The sequence below is a fragment of the Cetorhinus maximus genome, chromosome 11 (genome assembly GCF_964194155.1).
Source record: "Cetorhinus maximus chromosome 11, sCetMax3.hap1.1, whole genome shotgun sequence".
NCBI lineage: Eukaryota > Metazoa > Chordata > Chondrichthyes > Lamniformes > Cetorhinidae > Cetorhinus > Cetorhinus maximus.
The window spans coordinates 122,348,899-122,365,875 of NC_135889.1; the positions used below are offsets into that span (position 1 = coordinate 122,348,899).

A 16,977-nucleotide genomic window follows, 5' to 3' on the forward strand; every position below is an offset into this window, starting at 1 on the left:
CACTTGCACATCCATTTTTTCTATCACTCCACCATTGGCGGCCATTCCTTCAGTTGCCTGGGCCCCAAACTCTGGAATTCCCTCCCTAAACCTCTCCTGTTCTCTCTCCTCCTTTAAGACACTCCTCAAAACCTCCTTTTGTCACCAAGGTTTTGTTCCCCAGCCAAACTGAGCAGGTACAGCACGGGGTTAGATACAGAGTAAAGCTCCCTCTACACTGCCCCCATCAAACACTCCCAGGGCAGATACAACACACGGTTAAATGCAGAGTAAAGCTCCCTCTACCCTGTCCCCATCAAACACTCCCAGGGCAGGTACAGCACGGGGTTAGATACAGAGTAAAGCTCCCTCTACACTGTCCCCATCAAACACTCCCAGGACAGGTACAGCACGGGGTTAGATACAGAGTAAAGCTCCCTCTGCACTGTCCCCATCAAACACTCCCAGGAGAGGTACAGCATGGGGTTAGATACAGAGTAAAGCTCCCTCTACACTGTCCCCATCAAACACTCCCAGGACAGGTACAGCATGGGGTTTGATACAGAGTAAAGCTCGCTCTACACTGTCCCCATCAAACACTCCCAGGGTAGAAACAGCACAGGTGAGATAGAGTAAAGCTCCTCAATACGCCTTACTAGACAGTGACATTCCCATGTTCCCCAAGATGTCTCTCTGCTCCACTCCCCATGTGCTCCGGTTATTAGCACTGACCTGTGTGCAGGAGGATGTGCCTGTTGAGAACTCTCTTGTGTGCTGTGGCAAAGTCGCATTCACTGCACTTGTGGATCTTCTCATTGGCGTGCATCTTGCCCACGTGGTCATTGAACTCCACGGGGTTGAAGGTCTTGTACGGGCAGAAGTTGCAGACCAGCTCCTCGCTGCCCGGGTGCCCTCTCCGCTTGTGTCGCCGGAAAACATGTTTGTTGGAGCAGACAAAGTCACACTGGTCACAGTGGAAAGCGTAGTGAGTCCTGCGGTGTGCCTCCATACCCGCCTCCGTGCCAAAGAGCGAGCCACATGTGCGGTACCGACACTCTATTGCTCTGGCACCATGTACCTCCTTGAGGTGGCGGACAAAATCCTTGCGCTCATCCGCCGTGTAGCTGCAGCCTCCCTCGAAACAGTCCAGTTGTCGTCGTTCCTCCCTGTGTGTCTTCATGTGCTCCTTCAGCGAGTTACTGACAGTGAACTTCTCCTCGCACGCTGGGCACGAGTACACGTCCGAGTAGAAGTTGGTGGTGTTCTCGTGCATACTGGCCATGTGTCGGTTCAGGGAGTTCTTTTCCACGGCGCTGTAGTCGCATAGCGGGCAGTGATGGGTCTTCTCACCTAGCTCCCGCATCAGATGAACCTTCAGCTTACCCTTGCTGGTAAAGAACTTCTGGCAATGAGGGCACTGGAGACTGGGGTCCGGGAAGTGCAGGTGAAGGTGCTCGACCAGGTGCGTTCTCTTTTTAAAGCAACGTTTGCATTCGGGGCAGATGTGTGTCTTGTACAGATGTTCCATTCCCTCTTGAACGTCAACTGGGACAAACAATTAAAAACAAAGAAGTTCAAAAAGACGCCCAAAGGGTAAATACATGCGCACACGCCGCTCACACATACATCAGCCGTGGCTCAATTGGGTAGCGCACTCGCTCCAATTCAGAAGGTTGTGGCTTCAAGTCTCATTCAAAGACACGTGAACACAAAATCCAGGACGACACACCCCTGCAGTATAGGAAGGAGTGCTGCACTGTCAGAGGTGTGATCTTTCAGATATGACATAAAACAAAGACCATATCTGCCCTCTCACGAGTTACCCAAAGTCCTTCGAAGAACAGAATGGGAGTCTTCCCCGGTTTTCTGAGGCCAATTATTCCTAATTTATTCCATAACCAACGTCACTAATACAGTCTATCTGGTCATTTATCTCACTGCTGTTTGTGGGATGTTAACTGCACACAAATTGGTTCTCGAGTTTTCTACAAGGTAATGTCTACATTACAAGTTAAAATATACTTCATTGTTTGTACAGCACTTTGGGGTGTCCTAAGGTCATCAAAGACACTATATAAACGCAAGTTCTTTCCATCTTTAATTCACCTTTGAAGTGTCTCTGCCTGAAGGGTTTGGTTTCTCTGCTGGTATCTCTTTCTGAGCCTGTTTCGGACAACAGCTCTTCCTCTTCACACTTGGACCGTTTCCGCTTTCTGGACAGTCTCTGCGCCGAGTTACTACCTTCATCTGCCTCCCGTCTCGTTCCCTCTCGTTCATCATTCCCTTCAGCAACAATACCGCTCTCATCTACAAAGCAACAAACAGGCCGCATCACACCAAGGAACTCTCTGAAAACTGATGAGAATGACATTCTGGATGATCATTGTAAATGGAATGGAAAGTTGGTTTATTGATCCTGATTATGTATTGACACTGTTCATTATAAAAATCCTTTTATGCTCAGCCACTTTTTTCCTAGGAGAACTAGTGCTACATCAAGTTTATGGCACAGAAACAGGCTAGTCAACCTAACTGAGCTATGCCAGAGTTTATACTCCACGCCAGCCCCTTCTCACCCTACTTTATCTCACTCCATCTGCATAACTTTCTATTCCTTTCTCCCTCATATGTTTACCAGCTTCCCCTGAAATGCTATTCATCTCAACTACTGTCCCCTGTGATAGAGAGTTCCACGTTCTCACCACTCTCTGGGTAAAGCAAGTTTCTCCTGAATTCTTGACTGGATTAATTGGTGACCATCTTAGAATTCTGGCTCCACTTTTGGTCTCCCTCACAAGTGGAAACATCCTCTCTACATCTACCCTCAAATCCCTTATTAAGTTAAAGGCCTTTTCCACATTACCCCTGAATCTTCTCTTTTCTAGAGAGAAGAGCCCAGCATGTTCAATCTTTCCTAATGAATATAATCTCTCAATTCCGGTATCATCCTTAAGAATCATTCTTGCACCTCCTCCCAGGCCACAGTATATGATTTTTATAATATTTGAACCAGAGCTGTCCACAGTACTCCAAACGTGGTCTTACCAAGTCTACATTTATAACAGATACTGCCTATGTAAACTTGTCACGGTGTAACTGCACCCACCTGCCAACGGTGGTGCTGTGGCATTGTCACCAGCAGAGAGGTGCAAGTGTGCCATGTTTACAGAATGCGACCCAGGGTTTGCAGATGTAATTCGCTCCAAATGTGGTCTAACCAAGGTTCTATACAAGTTTAACATAACTTCCCTACTTTTCAATTCAATTCCTCCAGGAATGAACCCCACTGCTTGCTTTGTCTTATTAATGTGGGTCACTGCTTTTCGTTAGTGTCTGTGCAATCCTAGAACCCTCCGTTCCTCTAGCCCATTATCCAAGTAGTACGTGGCCTTATTGTCTTTCCTACCAAAATGCCATCGCACTTTTCCATAATGAAGTTAATTCTTCATTTGCATGCTCATTCTGCAAGTTTAGTAATGCCTTTCAGTATTTTGTCACACTCTTCCTTAGGATTAACTATTCCCCATAATTAAATTACAAAAGGTTACACGTGAAGTGCCCATGGTATTGCTCATTGTCATTTATGAATGCGAGTTTGTGTATACACAAAACCAGCTATGAAGTTGGGCAACTTAAAAAAAAATCCCTGCAGCCCAGAGCCACCTGGAAGCCAGAATCCCCCTCTGCACTCGACAGGTCACAACACAAGGCTGAATGGGTAATGTTGATATAGAAATTTGCCATGGTAAACGTTGACAGAAAAGTTTGACGTAAGGCTGTAGCAAAGGAAAGTAATGCCCGCAAACAGGTAGTGCAAGCTAGTAATCAACTAATCAATGAACACAAGGAGTCAAGACCCAGTGAAGCAGGCAGAGCGGGAGATAATGTGGCTGGGACGTGCAGACGCAATTTGCTCCCATGTTAAAGTGTGCGCTTATTTTCATATTTCTATTATAAAATCCTATCTCCGAATTTATAATGGATACTGCCTATGTAAACTTGTCACGGTGTAACTGCACCTACCTGTGGTGCTGCAGCATTGTCTTAAGAATCGCAGAATTGTTGTGTAGAAGGAACCATTCAACCCATCGTTTCCGCACCGGCTCTCTGAGCATTTTAACCGAGTGCCAATCTCTTGCTTTTTCCCATAACCCTGCGCATTGTTTCTATTTAGATAATCATCCAATGCCCTCTGGAATGCCTCAATCGAACCTGCCTCCACCACACTTCCAGGCAGTGCATTCCAAACCCTAACTACTCGCTGTGTGAAAAAGATTTTTCTCACCTCGCATTTGCTCCTTCTGCAAAACACATTAAAACTGTGCCCCCTGGTTCTCGATCCGTTTATGAGCGGGAACAGTTTCTCCCTATCTACCCTGTCCAGGCCCCTCATTATTTTGAAAACTTCTATCAAGTCTCATCTTAGCCTTCTCCTCTTCAAGGAAAACATTCCCAAATTCTCCAATCTTTCCTCATAACTGAAGTGTCTCACCCCGGAACCATTCTCGTAAACCTCTTCTGCACTGTCTCCAATGTGTTCACATATTTCCTATATTGTGGCGCCCAGAACTGTCCACAATACTCCAGCTGAGGTCTAACCAGTGTCTTATATAAGTTAATCATAATCTCCCTGCTCCTGTACTCTATGGCCCTATTAATGAAGCCTAGAATACTGTATGCTTTAGAAACAGCTCTCTCTACCTGTCCTGCTATCTTTAATGACTTATATACATATACACCCAGGTCTCTCTGCTCCTGTACACCCTTTAGAATAGTCCCCTTTATTTCATACTGTCTCTCCATGTTCTTTGTACCAAAGTGTATCACCTCACACTTCTCCACATTGAACTTCATCTGCCACCTATCTGCCCACTCTGCCAATGTCCTTTTAAAGTTCTACACTGTCCTCCTCACAGTTTACAATTCTCCCAAGTTTTGTGTCATCCGCAAACTTTGAAATTGTCCCCTGCACACCAAGATCTAGATCATTTATATATATCAGGAAGAGCAAGGGTCCCAATACCGACCCCTGAGGAACTCCACTACAAACCTTCTTCCAGCCCAAAAAATACCCATTAACCATTACTCTCTGTTTCCTATCCCTCAGCCAATTTTGTATCCAGGTTGCTACTGTCCCTTTTATTCCATGACCTTATAACAAGTCTGTTGTGTGGCACTGTATCGAAAGCCTTTTGGAAGTCCATATACACCACATCAATGGCCTTGCCCTCATCAACCGCTTCAAAAAACTCCAGCAAGTTAGTTAGACACGATTTCCTTTAACAAATCCATGCTAACTCTTCCGAATCAATCCACATTTTTCCATGTGACTATTAACTCTATCCCAAATAATAGTTTCTAGAAGTTTCCCCACCACCGAAGTTAAACAGACGGGTCTGTAATTGCAGGGCAGATCTTTACAACTCTTTTTGAAGAAGGGTGTAATGTTTGCAATTCTCCAGTCCTCCGGCACCTCCCCCGAATCCAGGGAACATTGAAAGATTATTGCCAGTGCCTCTGCAATTTCCACTCTCACTTCCTTCAATATTCTTGGATGCATCTCACCCAGTCCCAGGGCCTTATCAACTTTAAATACCGACAGCTTATCCAATACCACCTCCTTATCAATTTTAAAGCCTTCTAGTGGCTGAGTTTCCTCCTCTGTCACCATGGCCTGGGCAGCATCTGCCTCGTAGATAAAGACAGATGCAAAGTATTCATTTAACACCTCAGCCATAGCTCTTTCCTCTATGTGTAAATCCCCTTTTTGGTCCCTAACTGGCCCTACTCCTCCTTTTACCACCCTTTTACTATTGATGTGCTTATAGAACGCTGAGATTTCCTTTTATGTTAGCTGCAAGTCTTATTTCATAATCCCTCTTTGCTTCTCCTATTTGCTTTTACACATCTCTTCTGACCCTTCTGTATTCAGTTTGTTTATCAATTGTATTTGCTACCTGACATCTGTCGTAAGCAAACTTTTTCTTCTTTAATTTAATTTCTATCTCCTTTGACATCCAGGGAGCTCTGGACTTGTTTGTCATACCCTTCCCTTTTGAGGGAACATACCTTGACTGTGGCCAAATCATCTTCTCTTTGAAGGTAGCCCATTGTTCAGCTACTGTTTTCCCGCCAACCTTTGGTTCCAGTCTATCCAGCCCAGCTCTGTTCTTGCCCCATTGAAGTCCGCTCTCCGCCAGTGGATTATTCTCACTATGGACTGACTAATATCCTTTCATCAGTAGGAGGGCACAAGTGTGCCAGGTTTACATAGGCATTTCCCATTATAAATGCCAAAATAGGAATGATCATAGATGTGTAACAGATAACTTTTTAATATATAAATTAACGATACCGGTGATAAGGTAAATAACGACAATCCGTTTCCGCTGTTTGGTGAATGTATAGCAAGGAGGTCATATATTTACATAAAATTCAGGAAATAATTAAAAGGGAGGATAAGAAAAATACTATTTATGGGTAGGATCATCAGAAAAAGACATTATAAAGTCTCTTGAGGCAAAGTGCACAATTACTTTCAAAAGGGCATTATTTGAAATCTTTTTAACTAGGTGGCCTGTCTGGGCAAAAATAAACAGTGCAGGATTGATGAGTTGAATAGCTCACATACGTGCAGTTACTTTCTATAATGACATGGCACCTCGACATGTTGAAACATCCACCACGTGTTTCACAAGGTGAGTTACTGTTGAAAGTTCAGTTACCGTTCTCAAGATAAATGCAGGCATCAATCTCGGAGCAACATTCTTCCAGCAAGTAGTTAGTTCCATTCGCACTCTGATGTAAGCATTCCCCCCAGTGAAGTACTGAGCCACGAAGAGAAGGTTTTATCCCCAGGTGGTGTTGAATCAACTGATCAAAACCAACATACCAATTCAAACAATTTGCATTTATATAGCACCGCCAATGTAATAAAATATACCAAGGCGTTTCAAGGAATGTCGCCAGACAAAGTTCGATACCGAGGGAGAGAGCGAGAGCGGCAGAGGGAGGGAGCGAGCGGGAGCGGCAGAGGGAGGGAGCGAGCGGGAGCGGCAGAGGGAGGGAGCGAGCGAGCGGGAGCGGCAGAGGGAGGGAGCGAGCGAGCGGGAGCGGCAGAGGGAGGGAGCGAGCGAGCGGGAGCGGCAGAGGGAGGGAGCGAGCGAGCGGGAGCGGCAGAGGGAGGGAGCGAGCGAGCGGGAGCGGCAGAGGGAGGGAGCGAGCGAGCGGGAGCGGCAGAGGGAGGGAGCGAGCGAGCGGGAGCGGCAGAGGGAGGGAGCGAGCGAGCGGGAGCGGCAGAGGGAGGGAGCGAGCGAGCGGGAGCGGCAGAGGGAGGGAGCGAGCGAGCGGGAGCGGCAGAGGGAGGGAGCGAGCGAGCGGGAGCGGCAGAGGGAGGGAGCGAGCGAGCGGGAGCGGCAGAGGGAGGGAGCGAGCGAGCGGGAGCGGCAGAGGGAGGGAGCGAGCGAGCGGGAGCGGCAGAGGGAGGGAGCGAGCGAGCGGGAGCGGCAGAGGGAGGGAGCGAGCGAGCGGGAGCGGCAGAGGGAGGGAGCGAGCGAGCGGGAGCGGCAGAGGGAGGGAGCGAGCGAGCGGGAGCGGCAGAGGGAGGGAGCGAGCGAGCGGGAGCGGCAGAGGGAGGGAGCGAGCGAGCGGGAGCGGCAGAGGGAGGGAGCGAGCGAGCGGGAGCGGCAGAGGGAGGGAGCGAGCGAGCGGGAGCGGCAGAGGGAGGGAGCGAGCGAGCGGGAGCGGCAGAGGGAGGGAGCGAGCGAGCGGGAGCGGCAGAGGGAGGGGAGCGAGCGAGCGGGAGCGGCAGAGGGAGGGAGCGAGCGAGCGGGAGCGGCAGAGGGAGGGAGCGAGCGAGCGGGAGCGGCAGAGGGAGGGAGCGAGCGAGCGGGAGCGGCAGAGGGAGGGAGCGAGCGAGCGGGAGCGGCAGAGGGAGGGAGCGAGCGAGCGGGAGCGGCAGAGGGAGGGAGCGAGCGAGCGGGAGCGGCAGAGGGAGGGAGCGAGCGAGCGGGAGCGGCAGAGGGAGGGAGCGAGCGAGCGGGAGCGGCAGAGGGAGGGAGCGAGCGGGAGCGGCAGAGGGAGGGAGCGAGCGGGAGCGGCAGAGGGAGGGAGCGAGCGGGAGCGGCAGAGGGAGGGAGCGAGCGGGAGCGGCAGAGGGAGGGAGCGAGCGGGAGCGGCAGAGGGAGGGAGCGAGCGGGAGCGGCAGAGGGAGGGAGCGAGCGGGAGCGGCAGAGGGAGGGAGCGAGCGGGAGCGGCAGAGGGAGGGAGCGAGCGGGAGCGGCAGAGGGAGGGAGCGAGCGGGAGCGGCAGAGGGAGGGAGCGAGCGGGAGCGGCAGAGGGAGGGAGCGAGCGGGAGCGGCAGAGGGAGGGAGCGAGCGGGAGCGGCAGAGGGAGGGAGCGAGCGGGAGCGGCAGAGGGAGGGAGCGAGCGGGAGCGGCAGAGGGAGGGAGCGAGCGGGAGCGGCAGAGGGAGGGAGCGAGCGGGAGCGGCAGAGGGAGGGAGCGAGCGGGAGCGGCAGAGGGAGGGAGTGAGCGGGAGCGGCAGAGGGAGGGAGCGAGCGGGAGCGGCAGAGGGAGGGAGCGAGCGGGAGCGGCAAAGGGAGGGAGCGAGCGGGAGCGGCAGAGGGAGGGAGAGAGCGAGAGGGGCAGAGGGAGGGAGAGAGCGAGAGCGGCAGAGGGAGGGAGAGAGCGAGAGCGGCAGAGGGAGGGAGAGAGCGAGAGCGGCAGAGGGAGGGAGAGAGCGAGAGCGGCAGAGGGAGGGAGAGAGCGAGACAGAGAGAGTGTCGGGCGGAGAAAAGAGAGAGAGAGAGAGAGAGAGCCGGGCGGAGTGGAGAGAGACAACGATTCGGGCAGACAGAGTGGTGGATAGGGGGGGCCACAAAGAGAGAGAGAGAGAGAGAGAGAGAGAGGCGCGCAGAGAGAGAGTGAGAGGCGCAGAGAGAGAGTGAGAGGCGCGCAGAGAGAGAGAGTGAGAGGCGCAGAGAGAGAGGCGCAGAGAGAGAGAGGCGCAGAGAGAGAGAGAGAGGCGCAGAGAGAGAGAGAGAGGCGCAGAGAGAGAGAGAGAGGCGCAGAGAGAGAGAGAGAGGCGCAGAGAGAGAGAGAGAGGCGCAGAGAGAGAGAGAGAGGCGCAGAGAGAGAGAGAGAGGCGCAGAGAGAGAGAGAGAGGCGCAGAGAGAGAGAGAGAGGCGCAGAGAGAGAGAGAGAGGCGCAGAGAGAGAGAGAGAGGCGCAGAGAGAGAGAGAGAGGCGCAGAGAGAGAGAGAGGGGCGCAGAGAGAGAGAGAGGCGCAGAGAGAGAGAGAGGCGCAGAGAGAGAGAGAGGCGCAGAGAGAGAGAGAGGCGCAGAGAGAGAGAGAGGCGCAGAGAGAGAGAGAGGCGCAGAGAGAGAGAGAGGCGCAGAGAGAGAGAGAGTCGCAGAGAGAGAGAGAGGTGCAGAGAGAGAGAGAGGCGCTAAGAGAGAGAGAGAGGCGCTAAGAGAGAGAGAGAGGCGCAAAGAGAGAGAGAGAGGCGCAAAGAGAGAGAGAGAGGCGCAAAGAGAGAGAGAGAGGCGCAAAGAGAGAGAGAGAGGCGCAGAGGGAGAGAGAGAGGCGCAGAGAGAGAGAGAGAGGCGCAGTGAGAGAGAGAGGCGCAGAGAGAGAGAGAGAGGCGCAGAGAGAGAGGCGCAGAGAGAGAGAGAGGCGCAGAGAGAGAGAGAGAGAGGCGCGCAGAGAGAGAGAGTGAGAGGCGCAGAGAGAGAGAGAGAGGCGCAGAGAGAGAGAGAGAGGCGCAGAGAGAGAGAGAGAGGCGCAGAGAGAGAGAGGCGCAGAGAGAGAGGCGCAGAGAGAGAGAGAGGCGCAGAGAGAGAGAGGCGCAGAGAGAAGCGCAGAGAGAGAAAGGCGCAGAGAGAGAGAGGCGCAGAGAGAGAGAGGCGCAGAGAGAGAGAGGCGCAGAGAGAGAGAGGCGCAGAGAGAGAGAGGCGCAGAGAGAGAGAGGCGCAGAGAGAGAGAGGCGCAGAGAGAGAGAGGCGCAGAGAGAGAGAGGCGCAGAGAGAGAGAGGCGCAGAGAGAGAGGCGCAGAGAGAGAGGCGCAGAGAGAGAGGCGCAGAGAGAGAGGCGCAGAGAGAGAGGCGCAGAGAGAGAGGCGCAGAGAGAGAGGCGCAGAGAGAGAGGCGCAGAGAGAGAGGCGCAGAGAGAGAGGCGCAGAGAGAGAGGCGCAGAGAGAGAGGCGCAGAGAGAGAGGCGCAGAGAGAGAGAGAGAGGCGCAAAGAGAGAGAGAGAGGCGCAAAGAGAGAGAGAGAGGCGCAAAGAGAGAGAGAGGCGCAAAGAGAGAGAGAGAGGCGCAGAGAGAGAGAGGCGCAGAGAGAGAGAGGCGCAGAGAGAGAGAGGCGCAGAAAGAGAGAGAGAGGCGCAGAGAGAGGCGCAGTGAGGGAGAGAGGAGCAGAGAGAGAGAGAGGCGCAGAGAGAGAGAGAGGCGCAGAGAGAGAGAGAGGCGCAGAGAGAGAGAGAGGCGCAGAGAGAGAGAGGCGCAGAGAGAGAGAGAGGCGCAGAGAGAGAGAGAGGCGCAGAGAGAGAGAGAGGCGCAGAGAGAGAGAGAGGCGCAGAGAGAGAGAGAGGCGCAGAGAGAGAGAGAGGCGCAGAGAGAGAGAGAGGCGCAGAGAGAGAGAGGCGCAGAGAGAGAGAGAGGCGCAGTGAGAGAGAGAGGCGCAGAGAGAGAGAGAGGCGCAGAGAGAGAGAGAGTCGCAGAGAGAGAGAGAGTCGCAGAGAGAGAGAGAGTCGCAGAGAGAGAGAGAGTCGCAGAGAGAGAGAGAGGTGAAGAGAGAGAGAGAGGCGCTAAGAGAGAGAGAGAGGCGCTAAGAGAGAGAGAGAGGTGCAAAGAGAGAGAGAGAGGCGCAAAGAGAGAGAGAGAGGCGCAAAGAGAGAGAGAGAGGGGCAAAGAGAGAGAGAGAGGTGCAGAGGGAGAGAGAGAGGCGCAGAGGGAGAGAGAGAGGCGCAGAGAGAGAGAGGCGCAGAGAGAGAGAGGCGCAGAGAGAGAGAGAGGCGCAGAGAGAGAGAGAGGCGCAGAGAGAGAGAGAGAGGCGCAGAGGGAGAGAGAGGCGCAGAGAGAGAGAGAGAGGCGCAGAGAGAGAGGCGCAGAGAGAGAGAGGCGCAGAGAGAGAGAGAGGCGCAGAGAGAGAGGCGCAGAGAGAGAGGCGCAGAGAGAGAGGCGCAGAGAGAGAGGCGCAGAGAGAGAGAGGCGCAGAGAGAGAGAGGCGCAGAGAGAGAGAGGCGCAGAGAGAGAGAGGCGCAGAGAGAGAGGCGCAGAGAGAGAGGCGCAGAGAGAGAGGCGCAGAGAGAGAGGCGCAGAGAGAGAGGCGCAGAGAGAGAGGCGCAGAGAGGCGCAGAGAGAGAGGCGCAGAGAGAGAGGCGCAGAGAGAGAGGCGCAGAGAGAGAGGCGCAGAGAGAGAGGCGCAGAGAGAGAGGCGCAGAGAGAGAGGCGCAGAGAGAGAGGCGCAGAGAGAGAGGCGCAGAGAGAGAGGCGCAGAGAGAGAGAGAGAGGCGCAGAGAGAGAGAGAGAGGCGCAGAGAGAGAGAGAGAGGCGCAAAGAAAGAGAGAGAGGCGCAAAGAGAGAGAGAGAGGCGCAAAGAGAGAGAGAGGCGCAAAGAGAGAGAGAGAGGCGCAGAGAGAGAGAGGCGCAGAGAGAGAGAGGCGCAGTGAGGGAGAGAGGCGCAGTGAGGGAGAGAGGCGCAGTGAGGGAGAGAGGCGCAGTGAGGGAGAGAGGCGCAGAGAGAGAGAGAGGCGCAGAGAGAGACAGAGGCGCAGAGAGAGAGAGAGGCGCAGAGAGAGAGAGGCGCAGAGAGAGAGAGAGGCGCAGAGAGAGAGAGAGGCGCAGAGAGAGAGAGAGGCGCAGAGAGAGAGAGAGGCGCAGAGAGAGAGAGAGGCGCAGAGAGAGAGAGAGGCGCAGAGAGAGAGAGAGGCGCAGAGAGAGAGAGAGGCGCAGAGAGAGAGAGAGGCGCAGAGAGAGAGAGAGGCGCAGAGAGAGAGAGAGGCGCAGAGAGAGAGAGAGGCGCAGAGAGAGAGAGAGGCGCAGAGAGAGAGAGAGGCGCAGAGAGAGAGAGAGGCGCAGAGAGAGAGAGAGGCGCAGAGAGAGAGAGAGGCGCAGAGAGAGAGAGAGGCGCAGAGAGAGAGAGAGGCGCAGAGAGAGAGAGAGGCGCAGAGAGAGAGAGAGGCGCAGAGAGAGAGAGAGGCGCAGAGAGAGAGAGAGGCGCAGAGAGAGAGCAGAGAGAGAGGCGCAGAGAGAGAGGCGCAGAGAGAGAGGCGCAGAGAGAGAGGCGCAGAGAGAGAGGCGCAGAGAGAGAGAGAGAGGCGCAGAGAGAGAGAGAGAGAGAGAGGCGCAGAGAGAGAGGCGCAGAGAGAGACGCAGAGAGAGAGAGAGAGAGAGAGAGAGAGGCGCAGAGAGAGAGAGAGAGGTGCAGAGACAGGTGAAGCCTAACTTTTTGACCAAATTTGTACTCACCTCAGTATCAAATTCTTTTTCTTAACATCCCTGTGAGGCTTTTAATGTTTAACTGCATTAAAGGCAAGTTGTTGCTCTGGGCAAAACCAGCAAAATGGTATTTATTGTCTAAACTCTAAGGCTCAACCACATACTGTTAGGACTAGGAGCCAGGTCCAGGCCAGACTAAGCATGACAGATTCCCTTCTGTGATGGACAATATAAACCTGTTGGGGTTTTTAAAATCATGATCATTCTATCCGGTGCCAGTCCACAACTAACCAGATTTTAGTGAATTGAATTTGAGCGAGAGCGGCAGAGGGAGGGAGAGAGCGAGAGCGGCAGAGGGAGGGAGAGAGCGAGACAGAGAGAGTGTCGGGCGGAGAAAAGAGAGAGAGAGAGAGAGCCGGGCGGAGTGGAGAGAGACAACGATTCGGGCAGACAGAGTGGTGGATAGGGGGGGCCACAGAGAGAGAGAGGCGCAGAGAGAGAGAGAGAGAGAGAGAGAGAGAGAGGCGCGCAGAGAGAGAGAGAGGCGCGCAGAGAGAGAGAGTGAGCGGCACAGAGAGAGAGAGAGTGAGAGGCGCAGAGAGAGAGGCGCAGAGAGAGAGAGGCGCAGAGAGAGAGAGAGAGGCGCAGAGAGAGAGAGAGAGGCGCAGAGAGAGAGAGAGAGGCGCAGAGAGAGAGAGAGAGAGAGAGAGAGAGGCGCAGAGAGAGAGAGGCGCAGAGAGAGAGAGGCGCAGAGAGAGAGAGAGGCGCAGAGAGAGAGAGAGAGGCGCAGAGAGAGAGAGAGAGGCGCAGAGAGAGAGAGAGGCGCAGAGAGAGAGAGAGGCGCAGAGAGAGAGAGAGGCGCAGAGAGAGAGAGAGGCGCAGAGAGAGAGAGAGGCGCAGAGAGAGAGAGAGGCGCAGAGAGAGAGAGAGGCGCAGAGAGAGAGAGAGGCGCAGAGAGAGAGAGAGGCGCAGAGAGAGAGAGAGGCGCAGAGAGAGAGAGAGGCGCAGAGAGAGAGAGAGGCGCAGAAAGAGAGAGAGGCGCAGAGAGAGAGAGAGGCGCAGAGAGAGAGAGAGGCGCAGAGAGAGAGAGAGGCGCAGAGAGAGAGAGAGGCGCAGAGAGAGAGAGAGGCGCAGAGAGAGAGAGAGGCGCAGAGAGAGAGAGAGGCGCAGAGAGAGAGAGAGAGGCGCAGAGAGAGAGAGGCGCAGAGAGAGAGAGAGAGAGAGGCGCAGAGAGAGAGAGGCGCAGAGAGAGAGAGGCGCAGAGAGAGAGAGAGGCGCAGAGAGAGAGAGAGGCGCAGAGAGAGAGAGGCGCAGAGAGAGAGAGAGGCGCAGAGAGAGAGAGAGGCGCAGAGAGAGAGAGAGAGGCGCAGAGAGAGAGAGAGGCGCAGAGAGAGAGAGAGGCGCAGAGAGAGAGAGAGGCGCAGAGAGAGAGAGAGGCGCAGAGAGAGAGAGAGGCGCAGAGAGAGAGAGAGGCGCAGAGAGAGAGAGAGGCGCAGAGAGAGAGAATGGCGCAGAGAGAGAGAGAGGCGCAGAGAGAGAGAGGCGCAGAGAGAGAGAGGCGCAGAGAGAGAGAGAGGCGCAGAGAGAGAGAGAGGCGCAGAGAGAGAGAGAGGCGCAGAGAGAGAGAGAGGCGCAGAGAGAGAGAGAGGCGCAGAGAGAGAGAGAGGCGCAGAGAGAGAGAGAGGCGCAGAGAGAGAGAGAGGCGCAGAGAGAGAGAGAGGCGCAGAGAGAGAGAGAGGCGCAGAGAGAGAGAGAGGCGCAGAGAGAGAGAGAGGCGCAGAGAGAGAGAGAGGCGCAGAGAGAGAGAGAGGCGCAGAGAGAGAGAGAGGCGCAGAGAGAGAGAGAGGCGCAGAGAGAGAGAGAGGCGCAGAGAGAGAGAGAGGCGCAGAGAGAGAGAGAGGCGCAGAGAGAGAGAGAGGCGCAGAGAGAGAGAGAGAAGCGCAGAGAGAGAGAGAGGCGCAGAGAGAGAGAGAGGCGCAGAGAGAGAGAGGCGCAGAGAGAGAGAGAGGCGCAGAGAGAGAGAGAGGCGCAGAGAGAGAGAGAGGCGCAGAGAGAGAGAGAGGCGCAGAGAGAGAGAGAGGCGCAGAGAGAGAGAGAGGCGCAGAGAGAGAGAGAGGCGCAGAGAGAGAGAGAGGCGCAGAGAGAGAGGCGCAGAGAGAGAGAGAGGCGCAGAGAGAGAGAGAGGCGCAGAGAGAGAGAGAGGCGCAGAGAGAGAGAGAGGCGCAGAGAGAGAGAGAGGCGCAGAGAGAGAGAGAGGCGCAGAGAGAGAGAGAGGCGCAGAGAGAGAGAGAGGCGCAGAGAGAGAGAGAGGCGCAGAGAGAGAGAGAGGCGCAGAGAGAGAGAGAGGCGTAGAGAGAGAGAGAGGCACAGAGAGAGAGGGGCGCAGAGAGAGAGAGAGGCGCAGAGAGAGAGAGGCGCAGAGAGAGAGAGAGAGGCGCAGAGAGAGAGAGAGAGGCGCAGAGAGAGAGAGAGAGGCGCAGAGAGAGAGAGAGAGGCGCAGAGAGAGAGAGAGGGCGCAGAGAGAGAGAGAGGCGCAGAGAGAGAGAGAGGCGCAGAGAGAGAGGCGCAGAGAGAGAGAGAGGCGCAGAGAGAGAGAGAGGCGCAGAGAGAGAGGGGCGCAGAGAGAGAGAGGCGCAGAGAGAGAGAGGCGCAGAGAGAGAGAGGCGCAGAGAGAGAGAGGCGCAGAGAGAGAGAGGCGCAGAGAGAGAGAGGCGCAGAGAGAGAGAGGCGCAGAGAGAGAGAGGCGCAGAGAGAGAGAGGCGCAGAGAGAGAGAGAGAGGCGCAGAGAGAGAGAGAGAGGCGCAGAGAGAGAGAGGCCCAGAGAGAGAGAGGCGCAGAGAGAGAGAGGCGCAGAGAGAGAGAGGCGCAGGGAGAGAGAGGCGCAGAGAGAGAGAGACGCAGAGAGAGAGAGGCGCAGAGAGAGAGAGGCGCAGAGAGAGAGGCGCAGAGAGAGAGAGATAGAGAGGCGCAGAGAGAGAGGCGCAGAGAGAGAGGCGCAGAGAGAGAGAGAGAGAGAGGCGCAGAGAGAGAGAGAGAGAGAGAGAGAGAGAGAGAGGCGCAGAGAGAGAGGCGCAGAGAGAGACGCAGAGAGAGAGAGAGAGAGAGAGAGAGAGGCGCAGAGAGAGAGAGAGGTGCAGAGACAGGTGAAGCCTAACTTTTTGACCAAATTTGTACTCACCTCAGTATCAAATTCTTTTTCTTAACATCCCTGTGAGGCTTTTAATGTTTAACTGCATTAAAGGCAAGTTGTTGTTCTGGGCAAAACCAGCAAAATGGTATTTATTGTCTAAACTCTAAGGCTCAACCACATACTGTTAGGACTAGGAGCCAGGTCCAGGCCAGACTAAGCATGACAGATTCCCTTCTGTGATGGACAATATAAACCTGTTGGGGTTTTTAAAATCATGATCATTCTATCCGGTGCCAGTCCACAACTAACCAGATTTTAGTGAATTGAATTTGAGCGAGAGCGGCAGAGGGAGGGAGAGAGCGAGAGCGGCAGAGGGAGGAGAGAGCGAGAGCGTGAGCGGCAGAGGGAGGGAGAAAGCGAGACAGAGAGACTGTCGGGCGGAGAAAAGAGAGAGAGAGAGAGAGAGAGCCGGGCGGAGTGGAGAGAGACAACGATTCGGGCAGACAGAGTGGTGGATAGGGGGGGCCACAGAGAGAGAGAGGCGCAGAGAGAGAGAGAGAGAGAGAGAGAGAGAGGCGCGCAGAGAGAGAGAGAGGCGCGCAGAGAGAGAGAGTGAGAGGCGCAGAGAGAGTGAGAGGCGCAGAGAGAGAGGCGCAGAGAGAGAGAGGCGCAGAGAGAGAGAGGCGCAGAGAGAGAGAGAGAGGCGCAGAGAGAGAGAGAGAGGCGCAGAGAGAGAGAGAGAGGCGCAGAGAGAGAGAGAGGCGCAGAGAGAGAGAGAGGCGCAGAGAGAGACAGAGGGGCGCAGAGAGAGAGGCGCAGAGAGAGAGAGAGAGGCGCAGAGAGAGAGAGAGAGGCGCAGAGAGAGAGAGAGGCGCAGAGAGAGAGAGAGGCGCAGAGAGAGAGAGAGGCGCAGAGAGAGAGAGAGGCGCAGAGAGAGAGAGAGGCGCAGAGAGAGAGAGAGGCGCAGAGAGAGAGAGAGGCGCAGAGAGAGAGAGAGGCGCAGAGAGAGAGAGAGGCGCAGAGAGAGAGAGAGGCGCAGAGAGAGAGAGAGGCGCAGAGAGAGAGAGAGGCGCAGAGAGAGAGAGAGGCGCAGAGAGAGAGAGAGGCGCAGAGAGAGAGAGAGAGGCGGAGAGAGAGAGAGAGTCGCAGAGAGAGAGAGAGTCGCAGAGAGAGAGAGGTGCAAAGAGAGAGAGAGGCGCTAAGAGAGAGAGAGAGGCGCTAAGAGAGAGAGAGAGGCGCAAAGAGAGAGAGAGAGGCGCAAAGAGAGAGAGAGAGGCGCAAAGAGAGAGAGAGAGGCGCAAAGAGAGAGAGAGAGGCGCAAAGAGAGAGAGAGGCGCAAAGAGAGAGAGAGGCGCAAAGAGAGAGAGAGGCGCAAAGAGAGAGAGAGGCGCAGAGGGAGAGAGAGAGGCGCAGAGAGAGAGAGAGGCGCA

The 16,977-nt window shown here is 54.9% G+C and overlaps 1 protein-coding gene across 4 annotated transcripts in view; it reads right to left on the reverse strand.

Moving 5' to 3' along the window:
* Positions 1-16,977, reverse strand: part of znf142 (zinc finger protein 142) — a 56,798-nt gene that overhangs the window by 26,030 nt on the left and 13,791 nt on the right. For 3 of the 4 annotated variants that reach the window (XM_078552679.1, XM_078552680.1, XM_078552682.1), the window contains exons 4-5: positions 2,086-2,286; positions 712-1,524 (exon numbers count right to left, since the gene is read on the reverse strand). In XM_078552679.1, coding sequence (XP_078408805.1) covers positions 712-1,524; positions 2,086-2,286 — 1,014 coding nt within the window. The remainder of the gene's footprint in view (positions 1-711; positions 1,525-2,085; positions 2,287-16,977) is intronic. The other variant, XM_078552681.1, reaches the window with a different exon arrangement.